The sequence below is a fragment of the Pelobates fuscus genome, chromosome 3, assembly GCF_036172605.1.
Source record: "Pelobates fuscus isolate aPelFus1 chromosome 3, aPelFus1.pri, whole genome shotgun sequence".
Lineage (NCBI taxonomy): Eukaryota > Metazoa > Chordata > Amphibia > Anura > Pelobatidae > Pelobates > Pelobates fuscus.
Genome location: NC_086319.1, coordinates 369,934,993 through 369,953,115, shown reverse-complemented (window position 1 = coordinate 369,953,115; position 18,123 = coordinate 369,934,993). Strand labels below are relative to the sequence as shown.

Below are 18,123 nucleotides of genomic sequence, written 5' to 3'. Positions count from 1 at the left end.
ATCAGTACTCTGTCGAACTAACTTTTGTTTGGTGTGCGATTATCAAACTAAGACCTACTTTCATCAAAAAACTATAGATCGGAACCTTATAGGTTAAAAAAAAAAAAAATATTTGGAGGCAAATACATGGGGTGACAATAAGGGAAAGGGTGCAGATGGAGACTTCGTGATAGGAACCAGCAGACATGACTGCTGTATAAAGGGTCCGATTCTTGGGGACAAAGTGAAGTTAGCAGCAAACAGGTAAAACGGTTATAAAGAAATTCTACTTGTGGACAAAACACATCAAATCCAGTTTTGTTAACCAGTTCAGTGCCAGAAGGTCCATTAGATCCATTCTAGAACTGAGGTGGTTTTTACAGCAATAAAAAGGAAGGGGAAAAGAGATACAGAACACTCGGGCCAAGCGTGTTAGGCGACTGTACCCGGCATTGCTCCGTGTTCATTTGGAATACCGATTCCAGGCCAGGGCGTCTTATTTGCAGATAGATATAAAGCTGGAGGGCGTACAAAGGAGAGTAACAGTAAGAGGCCTCGATCCTGTATATCAGGTCCACTCGAGAAGAGCAATGTAATGTGACCTCCCCTTCTACCCCCGGTGTTTCTCACCTGCGTTTCGGGATCATCTGAGCCTAAGCTTGCTGCCCCCAGCTTCACCACTTCTGCCAGCTGTGTGATGGTGTTGGCTGACGACTGTGCGGCCTGTGCAAGCTTGTCTTGACTGGACGCTGCCCCTGAAACCAGCAGTTTTGTGTCTTCTACGAGAGCCTTGGCAGTTTTAAGTATGTTCTCCCTGCGTTATAAGAGATATTATCACTTTGCTCACCTAAAAGCACCGGTCATAAAAAGAACATGCTGATACTTTTAGAAACCAAACTTCATCTACATTTTGTGCTGGCTGACCAACAGAATAAGGAGAAGAGTTGGCGGTAGCAGTTAACTTTGGATAGTACAACCGGGGAATTCCTATGATGTTAACTGGATCAAAAAAGAAATAAAAAATGACAAATACTAATAAAATATCACTTTTAATAAATAAATAACTAAAAAAGCACCCTTATCTATAGGGGCTATGGTATACAAACTGACACAGCAACATAAAGTGAGAAAAGCCAAAATCAAAAAATAGTAAAATAAAATAATTGTATGATTAGAAAAGACCCAGAAGACTTAATAGGGCAATATCAACCGCAGTTTAATACTGTCAGATATAACTGGGATACAATTCTAAGTGGAATCTAAGCCACTGAGAGCAGTATGATATTGTACTGAATTGACCACACTGTCAAAGATTAGGTGTATGACAAGCAGATTATTCAGAGTACTGAATATTCTGCTATCGAGATTTATGATCTATAAATCACACGTTATAAGTGCTGAACTTCTTTATTGTGAGAGCCATCTATGACTATAGTAAAAATTAAATAGCCTGCATTTTTGGCTGGTTCTTGTGTCTACAGAAACCTAATTAATTACTGGCATCGATGGCCATAATGTTTAAACACCAAAATCTCGATGTGAGGAGATGTATGCCGCAGTGCCAGATAGTAACAGCAATCTGCACTTGCAGCTGAAATCGTTTGCAACAAAATAGCTTAAATAGCTAGTAATGTCTTGTATCTATAGCTGTCTAAATCATGGTTTTTGATAACATCCATAGTTATTTTATGTATGCCGTCTGTGCAAAATAACTTTATCTCTGTCTGATACTTTGTATCTGTTAGGGTGTCTATATGGTTATCGCACCTTATCGGTGCAAAGTAGAAATAGCAGCTGAATTGCAAACAAAGTAACCACTAAATACAGAAAAGTGGCTTATTGTGAACTCTTTAAATATATAGCCGTGTCAAATTCTCCCTGGTTAGCGGTATTATATACTAGCTAATAAAGTGTGTATGTAAAGCTAAATTCTAACCGGTGCTCGTTGTATCATTATTGAACCATTAAGAATCCACTTATTTCAGGAAGAGATATATATATATATATATATATATATATATATATATATATATATATATATATATATATATGGACATTCTTAAGGGATCTATATTTGGCATCCAAATCACAGTGTTAAGATTGGAAATATTTAGAAAACATAGTAAGCTTCAGATTAATAGATGTAAAGAAAGGGAGGGAAGATAGAGTAGTGGGTCTCAAATATAACTTAACTTTTCCTACTGTGCCTTCGAGGGCACCCCTTAGCCAAAAATGCTTTCCCTGGTTAGTATATGATAAAGGAAAATCTCCCTCCTCATATGTAATATAAAAAGATAGAGAGATCGACACAAAGTGATTGTGGAAATAGGATAGCCTGTGAGCCAAATGAAAAAAGGAAAAAATATGTGCCCACGGCAAATCCAAGAGTTAATCAAAAATCAATAGAGGTGTATTGAATAATTTGCTGCTGCATCTAGACAAATATATGTTTGCCTGACCAACAGAATAAGCCTTTATTTATAGATTTTATGTGTTTGCTACATTGGAAGTTAGAAAAAAATAAATAGAAAAACAATAAATGGACAAGTACGGCACTGAAGGAAACCTTTACAGTTTACTTGCCTTTTTCTTCAGCGCCAAGACTTACTCTGCTCCTCCTTCTGTGACGCCATCATGCAGGCGTCGTTTCATTGCCTTCTCGTCTAATCCAATGCTTCTCATATAGAAATATTGGGAGGAGCGCATGCATTGCGAGCGCCTCACGTGCAGCTAAACAAATGCTTCTCATAGGTAGGCATCGAATGCAACGAAATTTGATGTCCCCATACAATGTGTGAGGATGAGGTCAAATGACCTACTTATGTTAGTGGTAACCAGTCAGACAGTCACTACAGGTGTGTTTAGCTCTGCATTGAAAACATTGCTGCATCTACCAAACGGCAAGGTTTCAGACGGCAGGGGCTAAATCACCAGGGGCAACCACCAAGGGCACTGCACTCAGACCAGTTGAGTGCCTTTAGTGTCCCTTTGGACCGTGATCTTTAAGAGCATCAGACCCAGCTTTGGGCACCCTTTTCATATACCTGAGCGCACATTAACCCTTAATTGGACTGCAGGGCCTTTAGTTAGATGAGCAGTGCTTCCCATATGGGCTATATGCGCTCTGGATCTAAATATGTACTGCGCTACATGTGCACTGGCTCTATAAAGGAACATTATTACCTTCAGAAAAGCCATTGTGGGCATACCTGTGATCAGCGAAGGATTCCTTGTTTTCAGAGTTCAGGGTACCAGCTGTGGCAAACATGATGGTTGTGTCCAGGTCAGCAATGATGCCGGACACGGCGCTGCCAGCAGTAATGCAGGCCTGCGTCCCTTTGTTACCAGCCTGCAAGGCCGACAATACCAACGACACCTGGATGCAAGGATATGGAGAACACTCAGATTTGGTTATGTGAATAGATTTGCTTTTTGACGACAAAATAAACCACAAAACATTCAAAAGTGACCAGCTAATTCCCCCAAACAGGCTACGTTTAAAACCTAAACAAGAAAATAAACCGTTCCTGTTTTTCTACTCAGTTGTGCCTTAATCCATTCCCCCCCCGCCGAAATCCCCATAAACTGAAATTTCTATGTTTCTATGTACACGTGCACCCTTCAAAGAACCCCACTGTATCACTGCTGGTTTCAATCTGTACACAATCTCCCTGCACGCTACTTGCTGATCATTCCTTTCCACCACCAGATGACCAGAACCACTCTGGTTTAAGGTCTCATCTTACCTTCTATCATAACCGACAGTCTTTATATCCTGTACAGTGTATGCTTACACAGGGTCTTTATATCCCCCTGTATTATTTAACCATTTTCATGTATCAAGCTTTGACAACTACCAAAATATACAGTACGGCAAAGTAAGGTTCTTTAGAGGCAATTGTACAAAACAAAGGAAACGCTGACTTCTGTGGGATGGGCACTGCTGGTTACTGTGGGATATTACATCTGAAATAATTAACACACTCTTTATCAGATCACCAAATAGTGCGTTTAATAGAAGGTTTTGAAGAAGCAAAGATAACTCTTGATTTCAAGCGCCCAAAGTTTTCATAATCAAACCAGGCTGATTGCGAACTAGAGATACTGCCAGAAACACCAGGGGGCACAAGGAAAATAGTGTTGAAAACATTATAATATTTCACTGGGTCAGGGGTAGAATATTAAACTTCACCAGCTGCTACAGACAATAAATCCAGTACAGTTAGGACACTTGAATTAAAAAATAAATTGTGAGTTGGATAATTATTGTGAATCATAACAAAAATCTGTAATTTCCCTTTATTAAGTCATCAGATCGCAGATTTCAACTTTGAAAGGGTAATCGTGATACAATGTTTTTTTGCACCAAACACTGTAACACACTGGCACAGTAGGCCCTCAAGTAATTTAAAGGAACACTATAAAGTTAGGAATACAAACATGATTTCCTAACACTATAGTGCCTTGCTAACTCGTTAAGTTACTGCCCCCCTAAAAAGCAGTAAAAAAAAAAAGCCCTTTTTACTTACTTTTCAGCCCCTGCCATGAGGCTCCCTATTGCTGCGGCCCACCTCCCTGACAAACCAGTGAACGAATCCCAATGATTAGCATTTGTCAGTAAAACAGCCACTAGAGGAGTTTAACCCTGCAATGAAATGACTGCGATTCCTACAAAATAGCAATGTTCCACATTGCAGAGTAAAAATGGCAGGGGCACTGCACCCAGACCACTTCATTGAAATGAAGCAGTCCGGATACCATTAGCGTTTCTTTAATTTGTCATAGGCATTATAATACATTGTATGACGTCTCTCGATAATAGCCTACCTACTCAGTAACTGTTTTAGCACATGCCATCATTTCTTATTTAGAATCCTGCTTACCATCTCAGTCATCGCTTTAGGACATCACATCAATTCTTATTTAGAATCCTGCCTACCTTCTCAGTAACCGCTCTATCACATTCCATCAATTCTTATTTAGAATCCAGCCTACCTTCTCAGTCACCGCTCTAGCACATTCCATCAATTCTTATTTAGAATCCAGCTTACCTTCTCAGTCACCGCTCTAGCACATTCCATCAATTCTTATTTAGAATCCAGCCTACCTTCTCAGTCACTACTCTAGCACATTCCATCAATTCTTATTTAGAATCCTGCTTACCTTCTCAGTCACCGCTCTAGCACATTCCATCAATTCTTATTTAGAATCAAGCTTACCTTCTCAGTAACCGCTCTAGCACATTCAATCAATTCCCGCTTAGTGTAGCTGTCTGAAGGGCAGATCTGCAGGGCTCCAGCTTTCTGTACCAAGAAGATGCAGCCATGTCCTAAATCCTGAATACGGGTTTTAATTTGAAATCCAACCTACAGATGGAAACACAGAAACAGACAATCAACAAAATATGAAAAGCACATTATCTGGAAGTAATTTATAGGATTCAATGAGTAATTCATTACTGGAATTAAAGAAGACTTGCAAGGTGAGAGTGATCCTCAGATATAATCAAGGACCACTCCAAACACTAACAGCTTCTAAAATAAAGTTGTTATGAAGCTAGGAGGCACCAGAACCGTCTTACTTTAAAGGTTTAAACCATCAATTAACTATTTTACCCTAGTTCTGCAAAATGACGCCCAAAGCTCTGCCCCTTCACTTTCTATACAGGCCCATGGATACCAGAACAAAAATCCTTGGACAGGTCGCTGCTGATGGGAAGAGGGCTTTATCTGACGCTCTCAGTACATCACTGGCCCCCTATTCAGAAACTAGTGAAAAATACATTTCTTTTCCATTCACTTTTCTAAATGGCGAGCATCCTATCAGCAGCAACTGGTCTGAGGTTTCCGGATGGAAGCCTCAGACTTGCGTAGCAAATGAAGAGTCAGAGTGATCTGGAGCTTTATTGCACACTTTGGGGTTAAACCCTCTGTTAATCATTTGATCTCTTAAGGGAGACAGTGCCTTGGACCTCCTGGCACCATAACAACTTACCTGCAATGAAAGGTTACAGTGCCAGGATTGTCGCTAGAGTGAGGACTTGAAACAATACTTTCTAGGTGTGATGGGTGTCCAAAAAAAACCAAAACACTGGTTGTATGCAATATGCTCACTTACCTCCTGAGGTTCTGCAGTGGCAGCGGCCATGCGACCTTGCACAGCTAGATTTCCATAGTCATTGGTCACCTGAGAGGCCAAACCTCCTAGTTCTTCAGGGTTGGTCACCGACTTGGTCATCTGAGAAGACAGACATATTACAGCCATTGTATTACTAATACATACCTCACAACACTTGCAGGTTTGTACTCTGGCATCACCCATTCTCTGGGGACACCTGAGTCCCCAATAAGCTCACCATAAATAGAAAATACTCGCATGGTGCAAATTAAACTCAGGGTATTGAGCCCATAGAGCAATTTAACAGAACTCTATGCATGGACAGCGTGGAATGGTGCTTGCCTGTGCAGCTGTTCGTGAGCCCAGTGTTAATACAACCAGCTGAAATGCCCTATTGTGGGCTGTCCCATCTCCTATCCATAAAATAGGAGGTTGGATAATGATCAAACCTTACACATATACTACACTATGACTTAGAATTTTTGAGGAATTACAAATCCTTAGCGTATTAAGGTAGTTCTAGATTCCTAGTTGCTGTAGGACTACATTTTAACCACCTCCCTTTTCATCCCACAAACACTAAAGCTTCATCAGTCCTGCAGAAAGACCTGTTTATGCTTACCATCTCCTGAGCAGTAACCGCAATGGCTTTGGAGTATTTAACACTTGTGGTCTGGTAATCTACAAAGGTTCCTGTGGGTTCTGGGGGCGTTCCTTCATCAAGCTGTGGGGAATTAATGCAATTCAGTTTCAAAACAGAAGTCAATAGCATCTAATAACACTCACAAAACTTGAAAATTAACCTAACCATTTGACGAAACACACAATGTTCCATTAAAACAAAAAACGAAGGGATTATTGTCATTTTTTTTTTTTAATTTAAATTCTTTATTTTTTGTGTGCATAGATTATACAGATAAAATTTTTCTGGCCATGCCACAATAGCTATCTCCAGGAATTTAGTAGACAGGTAAATACAATGGTATGGCATGAGTAACTGTGCACATTTTTTTAAAGTGTAATAACAAACAACAAACGGATAACACTAGTAGAGTGATATTGGTCAGTAGTTGAGAAAATCACCATAGCTTAGCATTTAGGTTATCTATACTGACGTGTGTGCCCTGGGCACTGAGTGATTGGCTCTAGTTTGAATGTGTTAGCAGATTATTGGAATGCCTCAAATTCAATGTTTTATACGTCTTTACATTAGGGTTAAGTTTGGTGACGCTTGTCATGAGTTAAAGTGGGTGTCTGAGCCCTAAAGTTTGCTAGTGTGGCATTCTAGATTGTTTTCCTCGCTTAATATAGTGTGTAAAGCATGCTGTGTGGGTGGAATGCAGTGCGTCTGGCTGAGCACAGTTGGAGTTAGTGATACTAAGAATGAGCATAGTTCAATGTCCCTGGGTTCCAGCTAAGTTGCATGAGTCCGCTAAGTTGAGCAGGGTTTGTGGGGTCATCTGTGCTTGCGTCGGCACCGAGGCTGGCCAGCGGGAAGTTCTCCTGTGGCTCTTGCTGCTCTGCGTTTGCCTGGTGAGTGCTGCTTGTGCCCTGGTGGTGCAGTTTGTAGTCGTCCTGCGCTGTTCGTTGGCTTGTAGCGGTAGCCGTGGTTTCGTGGGACAGGGCTGGTAGGGTGTACCATGTCTAGCTGGATGCAGGGTGGGTGTCTCGTTGTTCCCTCTGACTTGTCTTGTCAGGTTTGGCAGTGCTAGGGTCTGGTGACCCTTGTGGATCTGCTGTATAGGCGCGGTTCAATAGGGTCCCGTTTTGTGGATGCCTCTTTTCCCCTTAATATTTGTTCACAGCCTGTACCTTAGTCTTGCCAGCTTAGTTCGACAGCAGAGGGCTGGGTTAGGCTATCCTGGTGGTCTGGTGATGGTTTCCCCCCAGTCAGCTTGATCGTTCCAGCAGCTCTCGCACATGGCTGGTGTGCGGTGGCCATTTTGTGGATTGTCGCCGGTGAACATTCCTCACCAGGGCGGGTGTTTAGGCCCCAAGTTGACCCACTGCTCTATGCCCTTGCAGACCGAGATGACCCCGGCCGGAGACCCGAGAGAGCGGCCGTCTCAACCCGGCTCAAGCTCCTTCCAGCTCCGGGCCCCAGTCAGGTTACCGTCGGCACCGGGTAAGCTGTTTCCCCGTTTGCCCCAGCTCCTGGGGGCCAGTGTGGATCCGGCGTGGCTTGGTGGTCGCGGTTTGCCGCCAATTTGCGCCATCTTTCGGGCCCTGGAGCGGGAGCTCAGACGAAAGGCGTCTGATGCCGCCGGCGGTCAGGCCCCCCCCCCATTACTGTAATTTTTAACCGTCACTCTTAATATAGCAATTATGTTGTTTTCTCCCCCCTTCTTCTAATTAATGAGGACTAACCCTGGCACCCAGAGACCGCCACCCCCTCAGACACATTGATAATGCAGAATTTGCACTTCACCAATATCTCTCAGTTCTGTCTAACCTGGACGGCATCGCTGGGCTGAGCACCCAGCGGGCCCCCTGCGTAAGCAAGTAAGCAACATTTATGATCCTAATAGAGAGAGCAAGGGATGCAGATCTCAGTTTTGTCTGAGACATCAACATTACACAGATTTGCTTACATTTGATTATAAAATATTTCAATAGCAAAAAAACATTTACAGGTTTAAAATGGGCATTAGCTAGAATTGTGAATTTCTACTTGTAAATTACAGCTTTAGAACAGCTATATAATTCTCCACTGTTCCAAAATATAGTTAGTTGTGTTTAATGTTGAAACAAGTAAAACATGTAAAAAAAAAACGATTTACTTTATGAAAACGCGGTATGTGAGATGGAAGGGAAGTGTGAAATAGCGAGAATTTGTTATATCTCTTTGTCTTGTAAATCAGTGTAAGACGTCTGCTCACCTTACTCATAGCTTCAGCAATGGAATCCACCATGCCTCCAACCATGCCAACTTCACTGGCGGCCTCATTCAGCGTAATCATTAGATCATCCACAGCCTCCTTCATCAACTGAGCAGCCTCTGCTATTGCGTCATGAGTGTGGGCCGCCTGCAAAAGACATAGGCTCGATGGGGCAACAACTTCCAAAGACCCCGAATATACAGCACTGAATGAGTAGTAAGACTCATCAAAATAATAACACATGAAAAGGAAATTATTGGGGAGCTGTATGGTTTAATAAAAGAAAGAAAAATACATTTATATTTATCATGTGGTTTTCTCTACTTCTTTTGTTACCCAGTATGTATCAGGTAGCTTTTACTTTACCTCCCTAACTACTAAAAGATCACTTTCCTACGGTCTGCAGACTTGAATCAACCTAAAGTATTCTAATTTCTGTGGTGAGCTTGCTACTTCCAAAGTTATACACAGAAAGGAATCTTTCACGTCACACTGACCATGTATGAATTAAATTGGCGGGTTAGAAAATGCTGAAATAGGAAAACCAAACCGGTTTTATAATTTAGATGTAGCACATCTATCCTAAGCCCAATGTAAATACCTTGGGATTCCCTCCACCCTCCTTGGCAGCGTATAACATCTGCAGGGCAGACTCCGCCAAGGTTTTGGTTTGATCCAACACGGTCAACTGCTGCTGATGGTCATGGATCTTGGAGACCACTCCAACGGCTGATAAGATCAGTGGCTCAAAGTAGCGGGCAAGCTGGGTGACCTGGTCAGGGGGATAAAATAATGAGATTTGAAAGAAGAGCTAGAGATATCTTTGTATTGAGTTTTGAGTAATACATGCAATTAATTACAATTTTACCAACCTTTTCGTAGCCTACAACAACAAATTTCAAAATTAAAATGAAAAAAAAAAAAAAAAAATTCAACACATTTTTAATGTTTTATCTTTTCTTTCCCCCTTTCTTTAAACACTGAGTACCAGTGTCAAGAACAGCTATAATTAAAACATCAACATATTAGTACTACAAAGGTTAGGATTGTCAGCCAATTGGTAGTTTAGCTGCAGGGTATAACGGAGGAAAATCATGTAGCAGACCAGTGAATTTTGATTTTTAAAAGTCTTAAGAAAAAAAGGGCCTCTAGTGACTGTCTGTCTGGCTCCCAGAAAAAAATGCTATCTGACATTGGCAAACATTACTATTTCACAGAAATGGTAATGTTCTACATTACCTAAATAATGGGACCCCTATTTATGCACCAAAATCACTTCATTAATAATATTAGATACAGTTAAATTATGATAAGCTGTACTTTTCCAAATCAGGAGACAACTCTTTACTTTGCCCACTTGGTAACACATCTTTGGGAGATAGTAGACATCACATTTTGAAGGTCCTTCATACCCATGATGTTAAGAGACTGGAAATTAATTAACGAAGTGCTGCCGAGTAGCAGCTTTAGTATAAACCGGCATCATGGATTGGTTTTACATTTGGAGCCCTTTAAAGAAACTATATATTGTCATCTAGCACCTCTCTCTCCAGGGACATTATAATTGTGAGACCTCACCCCAATTCATTATTTCACAACATTAATCAAAGTTGTAATTTCTCCTCAATCACTCTGGTGAATCGTGATGACATTGTACTATATATATATATACACACACACACACACATTATACAATATTCTCTTCCACTTTTTAATTTTCAAAATGAATTTAAAAACCGCAAATAATTTAGCTATACTGGCTTTGTATAGAGTTCTATAAAAATCATCTTCTGTTCCTCGATATAGGCTGCAATATTTACACTCCGTCACCATTCTGCAGCCACAAGTCTTAACACAAAAGGTGTGATTTATAAACAAGGGCTTGTTTGTCAATTTTGTGCACACCCCTCCCCCCCCCACACTTTTTCTGTAATGCCCCAAAATAATCAAAATTTTTGGCACTTTATTCCTCTTTCAGATATTTAGCTTTTTTGATGATTTAATCTTCGATTACATCCATAAAAAAAGAAAACAAAATGACAAATGAATATTACAAGAAAAACAAAACCCCAAAAAACAGAAGCAATTAGAATGATTTTGTATTCCTTAAATAAAAAGCTTGACCATAGTAGCGGTTTTTACCCAATTAAGTTACTCCGTCACTTTGACAATGGTGAAAAAATTTGCTGAGAAAATAAAGCACTCTTGCACCACTACATAAATTTACAGTATCACTATTTAAAACTACAAAAAAAACAGAGGAACAAGTTGAAACGGCCAGAAAGGGCACGAACAGGAAAATATTGTCGCAAACAGAAAAGGCTAAAAAATTATGGCATGAAAACAGTTGCAGCACCTTTTAAAAACCATATCCAAAGCTTCATGTATGTAAACCTGTATATAAAAGTATTCGGACATTCTCTGAAGCAGGCACTGGCAACTTCCATCCGCTCAGGAATGGGTTTATACCTTGTGTCCCAGTTGAGCAGCTTCTCCCCTCGCTGCTGTGGTTATGGGATCAATGAGGTGACCGATTTCCTGAACCACTGATGTTAGCTGCTCCTGCAGAGCCTGGAAAAATGAGTAAGATACCCGTTGGCAGGAGACAGGAATATAAAGAATGCTGTGCTAGTTACAGTTTAAAGAATAGAATTTATTCCTGGCTGCCTGGAGATGCTTTTTCTCCCCATTTCGAGTGATCATTGGTCGGGCTTTTCCTTTACACTCCATAGAATCTAGTCTTCATCCTCTTCATTCCAACCACAATATATATTTTTTTGTAAATGTATTTTTATTGAAGAAACATTTTCATTAAGCACATACTAGCGCATTACCTTAATGCCACAAGCTAGACCTTTTTTCAATAAGACGGGTAGCAATGTCCTCATCGGTTAAAGGATATCAGCACTACACACTAATATTCACTGTATACACCTCATCAGTTGTGCAAGTTAATGTGCTACGTTCAGAGCACACGCTGTATCAGTGCATATTTTTATTTTATTTTTTAAGATAGGACATTTTGGCCTAAACTTTGCAATTCTCTTGGAGAATGAGACCCAAATGACAAGTCGGAAATAAACACAGAGAAAATATCAGGTGTCCGATACCTCGAGTGAGATGTCGTCCCGCATGGCTAGGTTCTGGCTGACACTTGCAAGTGATGCCTGCTCAATATCTCTTATGCTACGATTGATGCTGTCGATGGACTGATCACATTCTCTCTGTCCTGGGGCTTTATCTCTGGGGAATAAAACAGAATATCAGAAGAGGTGGGTTAACGTCTTATCTCCTTTTCGTTCTCATGTCAGAACAAGGTCAGGCCAGATTGAAGGTAGACTCTAATCTATGATGGTCAGAATATAGCAAAGGCAATACATCCTCTAATTCTGACTGGTTTGATGGTAATAGAACAGATCTTCTGTTTTGAAGATATTTAAATACATTTTGGTAGCTTTAGTCTCAAGCCATAGAGTCCCAAGAGACCTAGTGAGATTAGAAGAGGAATCAAAATGTAATTTTTGTCTATCCCCAGATATCCCATAGTATTGATCTAGGAGGTATTTGACAGACTTCAAAACATACACCCATTAAGGCTAGTGTCTGAACACGCTGCACTATGTGCTATGTAAACTTGATATTACTGTAAAATAAATGGCATCGTGAGCCCACTGGTAATATATACAAATAGCTATCACTTTAAGACAGCCCATCAAGGGTGCCAATCAGGTAGCCTGGAACACAACGTTCCAAGTTGTCAGTGTCAATTCTAGTCATGCACTGCATGCAGCGTGCATGCAGATAAAGCTCTTTCTATCATCCTTGGAGAGAGCAGAGTTGTGGAATGTGCATGCGCAGGCTCTCCCAATAGTAAAACACAACCTGGTTTACTAAACCTTGCTGTGTACAAGCCAACAGCAGTCAATGTACACCTGTTAATGGAATTGCTCCAATCATCCTATGTGTGATTTTCATTACTAATGCTATATATCTATACGATGTACAGAAATAAATATATAGATAATCCCTTACCTGATGGAGGTGATCAGGCTCTTGATGGAATCAGAGACAGTGCGAGAATGAGCAGCAAGGCTGGACCAGGTAGTAGGGTCCTTAGGATTGATGGCTAGTGACCGGGCTGTCTTGATGAGTGAAGATGAACTTTCTAGCATAGTGACAGCAGACACTAAAATAGGCTCTTGAGCTCGGGAACCCTGGTTAACACAGAGAATAAGACAGCCATATTGGATTATATAAACACAGGGATATTCATTAAGGCAGTGTTTCCCAAACCAGTCCTCATGACCCACCAACAGCCCAGGTATTGTCAGTATCTCTATTGGAATAAAATAGGGAAATACATAAATCCTGGATTGCTGGTGGGCCAAGAGGACTGGTTTGGGAATAACTGGACTACTGTATAAAATGTTAAAATTCAAATGGAATGTAAAACTGAAATACCCAATAGTAAAATTGGAGTAACTCTACAAAGTCAAATTCACTTTGAATTCCAGGTAATACTACACTTTAGTAAATAAGTCTGAAAAAGTCACAAAAACACAAATCACCAAAACAGCATCATTTATGATAAAATATATAAATATACAGTGTTGGCTTTTAAACATTTTTTTTTTTTTTTTAGAATAGTTAAGATATTTCAAATTATTCAAGTCTGTAAATTCCAACATTCAATAATTCTAATTTAATTAAGCAACTGGGGAACTGAGGCAAGGTCTGTCAGTAAGTGGGCTAATGAGACAATTGACTAAAAACGGATATCCAATACAACAAGTTAATGAGAATTTAAAGGGCTTCTGTGAATCCATCCATTATTAACTTGCCATACACAAGTACTTTGGCACCTATGTCCATTACAGATAACTTCAGATAAATGTACCAGCCTAACAAGTAGTAAATGTCCCCACCCTGTGAGTGGGCAGATTTACAATTTGTTTATAGTGGTTTATCTAGATCACACAAAGCATTATGGGGTGACTACGGCAGTCTCCAATTGCATTATAAGTACATTATAAGCTGGATATTTTAACAATACATTTGTCAGACAAACATATAGATAACATTTCCTTAATAATATAAAGCAACTGCATCATATCCACGGAGAGCATAGCATTCCATTTTGGAAGATAATGTAAGAAGATAGCGATGTTCTTGACTACTAAGCGTTGTCTCACTTCAGAGCTGATCTGGGCCGGAATGCTGGCAAATTCAGGGTTTGAGGCGAAGGCAGTCAGGTTTTCCACAGCCGAGATAAGAGGAGCGGTTGCAGTACTGCATTTCTCCCGATTGTCATCAGAAAAGTCTCCATCCAGGGTCTGTGAGAAGGACAATGCGCTTAAGAGAGGACTAGACACACAAAACTCCACTATAGACTGTGACACTACCTTTAACACAAACGTCACATTTACTCCAAATAAAAATGAACTTAACATTTCATAAGTTAAAAAAACAAACAAAAAACCCAACAACTCAATCCCTATCTATTCGTTATCAACAGAGGCTGATAAATCAATCAAGACATGTAAAAGGCCAATAGTGATACAATGTATCTGTAATACACCAAGCTTTTTAAATATGTATGTACACACACCATCCAGGAATTGTAAAAGACAAAACATTAGATCTTTTATATACTCAATATATTGAAGGTTTTAACCTATATGTAACTAGCGAGAATGGTGTTCTAGTCAAACAGAAAGTTTATGGAATAAATGAAGGTATAAGAGCTCAAAAAAATTAAAACATTTAAAAAATAAATATAATTCAAAGGTAAAGGTGAACCAAGGAGCTTCAATGAGGAACGGTCCTGTCCACAATTTCTACACAAGCTAATAGCGGACTAAGAGTTAGCTATTGGTTGTTAGGTTTTCAAAATTCTTAATTGATTCTTTGTATTTTCATTTCCATGCTCAGCTGGGCAAAGTATGTAAATGAGTTCTCTCTTACAGTGTCTTACATGCACGGCGTGGAAAAAAATGCAGATTCTGCAAGTGTACAGACAGCATTACTTCGTTAGACGCCTGTGAATGTGACAGCTTCTCTTTAAAAGGACAAACATGGAAATGGAAGACATCACTGGAAAATAAATTGCTTAATCGACTTATGTGACATAGTAATTAATTAATACTATTCATATATCCTGTTCTGTGGATAATCCATAGGGAGGAAACATCACCGCAAAAAACTCAAAGCCTTCCCGATGCCGACATGTATTCTAATTATCACTCTTACACTCATCTAAAACTGGTTCTCATTTACACCTGCCCTTGAATCGGTCACTCACAGATACTTTGATCTACAGCATTCTGATGATGCAGGTACACGTTGTGTAAAAATTGGGATTACCTTGATTGTTTTCACAAGGTTGGCTGTGCTGTTCGCCACCTCTTTGGCCGATTGAACAAAGTGTCTCTTAGCTACAGGGTTGGCAGTCTTGGAGGAAGCAATGCGGCAAGCATTGCATAGTGCTGACGTGTGTTTGGCTACTATGGTGGCAGCTGATAGCACCTACAAAAACAAAAAACAGATACAGATACACTCAAAAAACAAACAAACAAAAAACACACAAGACACCCAAACGTCCTTAAAAAAAATAAAAAAAAAATATTGAAGGAAATGTAAAGCTTCGATAGTGGTTGCATCGTGTACTTGGTTCATAAAAGTTGTCTCCTAGATGTTAACCCCTTAAGGACCAAACTTTTGGAATAAAAGGGAATCATGACATGTCACACATGTCATGTGTCCTTAAGGGGTTAAATGGTGAATTTGAACAAAAATAATAAAACTAAACACAATTTCATGACAATTCACAATATAACTTGTTAAAAATAAAGATAGAATGGCCATTTGGCTACAGAAGAATCCCATGTAGCAAGCCTCCCAACTGTCCCGATTTTGGGGACACCAGGGAAATGTCTGAAACAAACAAAACGCAAGTGCGTTGTTAGCCCAGCCTGTGCGGTGTTCGAAGCATTAAGACGCCATTGGCCTTGGTTGATCAGCCAGCTTGATTGGCAGGCTGCCTGAAGTACATTCATGTCTGACTGACCCATCAGTTCAATGAGCGGACCAGCCGTCTTGGGCGGAGCCAATAACTCAATTCACCTAACTGACTTGCCGCCTCTCCCACCGGTGTCCCGCTTCACAGGACACTAAAGTAGGGATATCTAGATATTAGCAATATTATTTATACAGCACAAATGTATTCTACAGCACTGTACAAGAGGTGAACCAACAAACAGGTAGTTGCAACCAAACAATATGGACGTACAGGAACAGAAAATGGCGAGAGCCCTGCTCATAAAAGCTTACATTCTAAAAGGAATAAAGTATAATGACACAATTACATTGTATAGATGCACGTCTTCTGCAGAGCGGAGGGGCCTTGTTGAGACAATCATTTATGAGTGGTGATAGATAAAAGGGTCAGTGACTGGTAAGAACCTGGAATTTAAACTGAACCCAAACACTCATGATCGTGACAGGTTTCACGATCATTTGGGGTTACTTAGGGGTGGATGTGAACTAGGTTTTCAAGATAGGAGCAACAGTATTTGGATGTGGTAGTAAAGGAGAGGTTGGAACCCACAAGAACGCTAAGGCAGCAATCCAGTGGAATAGAACGGGTAATAGAGCTACAGTCCGGACAAGGAGACCGACACAGAGATTGTAGTGCTTGAGAGTAAAGAAATACAAGATGTTCTGTTTTGCAGAGATTGAATTTAAGAAAGTGAACTGCCATCCAGTTAGAAATAGCAGAGAGGCAGCTGGAGACATGAGTCAAGAGGAACAGAGAAAGATCAGACGTAGATCTGTGTGTTGTCAGCATAAACGTGATACTGAAAGCCAAAAGAACCATGTTTAGTTTACCAAGAGAGGCAGCACAGAACCACGGGAAAGTAGAGCATTATCTCATAGAACAAAAATTGTCCCATCAGCTGAAAATTGTAAATGCTGAAAATGACATAAAAAAAACCTAACATACTTGGAGTTTGAGTGTCTAAACTCTTTCAAACATTTAGTGCACTCTTCGTCCCATGCTATAATTACCTGAGACGGGCTGCTTGCTGGATCTACTAGATTCTGACAAGCCATCTGGATAGCTTGATTGGCTCTTGCAAACTGAACAGGGTCCACCAAGCCTTGCTGACCCGCTTGACTATTCGGATCGGAAATACCAACCAAGTAGGCCGCCTATAGAGCAAGAATATTGGTTATAATATGAACAGTGTTTAAGCTTAGTACAACATACCAAGCACAGTGATAGGTCTCACCTGGGCAGCAGCCTCTGTCAGACCACACAAAGCTTTGGAGGCTACACCAACACATTCTCCAAATACAGGCAAGTCCCCTGTTTTGGCATTTTGAGAGATACCAGCCATAGATTCTCCAAGGACCTTACAGGAAAGCACAAAACATTTACATCTTCTCACTACAGCACAAACAGAGGCAAAATTCTGCAGATGTGGCAAGAAATATCATATTACCTTTGAATTTTCCATCACACTTTCAATGCAGTCAAAATAGGACAGGTCACTGACCGGCTCATTTGGATTTTCCAACATACTCTTCACTGTCTGAAATAGTTGAAAATAAACAAACAAATCAATCAGATGTAGGGATTACAAATTGATGCAAGTTTCCAACCAGAATAAATCTGTTATTTAAAGATACATTTTATTGTATATTTTGCTTAACATTTTATTTTAAGGAGTAGTAAGATGGTAAAAATGACAAACATTTAAAAAAAACAAAAAAAAAACAATGTGTTAAGACAACCAATGACTACAGGAAGCCAAGCCAGGCGAGTGATGAGGATAAACTGTAACCAGCATTAGCATGAAGAGGGAGGAATGCTGGGGTGCAAAAACTGGATAAAGGTAGTACACTACAAAACACTGCAGAGAAGCCTAGGAAGTCCACAGCAACAAGAAGGCCATTATCAAGGATGGATTATGACCTAAAAAAACACTGGAGGATTTATGCCAGTAGATGTACTGAGAAGTAAGTTAAGGAACAAACAGATGCACCGTGGGGAAAAAAATTCAATGTTTTTCAGGTTTAGTGACCAACCTAGTCCTTGAGGAACAAAAACAGTGCAGAACATTTCCAATTGCTACTTTTAACCCTG

At 40.1% G+C, this 18,123-nt stretch overlaps 1 protein-coding gene across 5 annotated transcripts in view; it reads right to left on the bottom strand.

Moving 5' to 3' along the window:
• TLN2 (talin 2) overlaps positions 1–18,123 on the bottom strand; it is a 181,141-nt gene that overhangs the window by 13,123 nt on the left and 149,895 nt on the right. For 4 of the 5 annotated variants that reach the window (XM_063449395.1, XM_063449394.1, XM_063449396.1 and 1 more), the window contains 16 exons: positions 17,480–17,569; positions 17,267–17,389; positions 17,043–17,186; positions 15,339–15,500; positions 14,168–14,308; positions 13,008–13,189; positions 12,086–12,218; positions 11,445–11,546; positions 9,577–9,747; positions 8,976–9,122; positions 6,719–6,820; positions 6,097–6,216; positions 5,199–5,345; positions 3,189–3,355; positions 610–793; positions 426–497 (listed from right to left, as the gene is read on the bottom strand). In XM_063449395.1, the coding sequence (XP_063305465.1) occupies positions 426–497; positions 610–793; positions 3,189–3,355; positions 5,199–5,345; positions 6,097–6,216; positions 6,719–6,820; positions 8,976–9,122; positions 9,577–9,747; positions 11,445–11,546; positions 12,086–12,218; positions 13,008–13,189; positions 14,168–14,308; positions 15,339–15,500; positions 17,043–17,186; positions 17,267–17,389; positions 17,480–17,569 (2,187 nt within the window). The remainder of the gene's footprint in view (positions 1–425; positions 498–609; positions 794–3,188; positions 3,356–5,198; positions 5,346–6,096; positions 6,217–6,718; positions 6,821–8,975; positions 9,123–9,576; positions 9,748–11,444; positions 11,547–12,085; positions 12,219–13,007; positions 13,190–14,167; positions 14,309–15,338; positions 15,501–17,042; positions 17,187–17,266; positions 17,390–17,479; positions 17,570–18,123) is intronic. The other variant, XM_063449398.1, reaches the window with a different exon arrangement.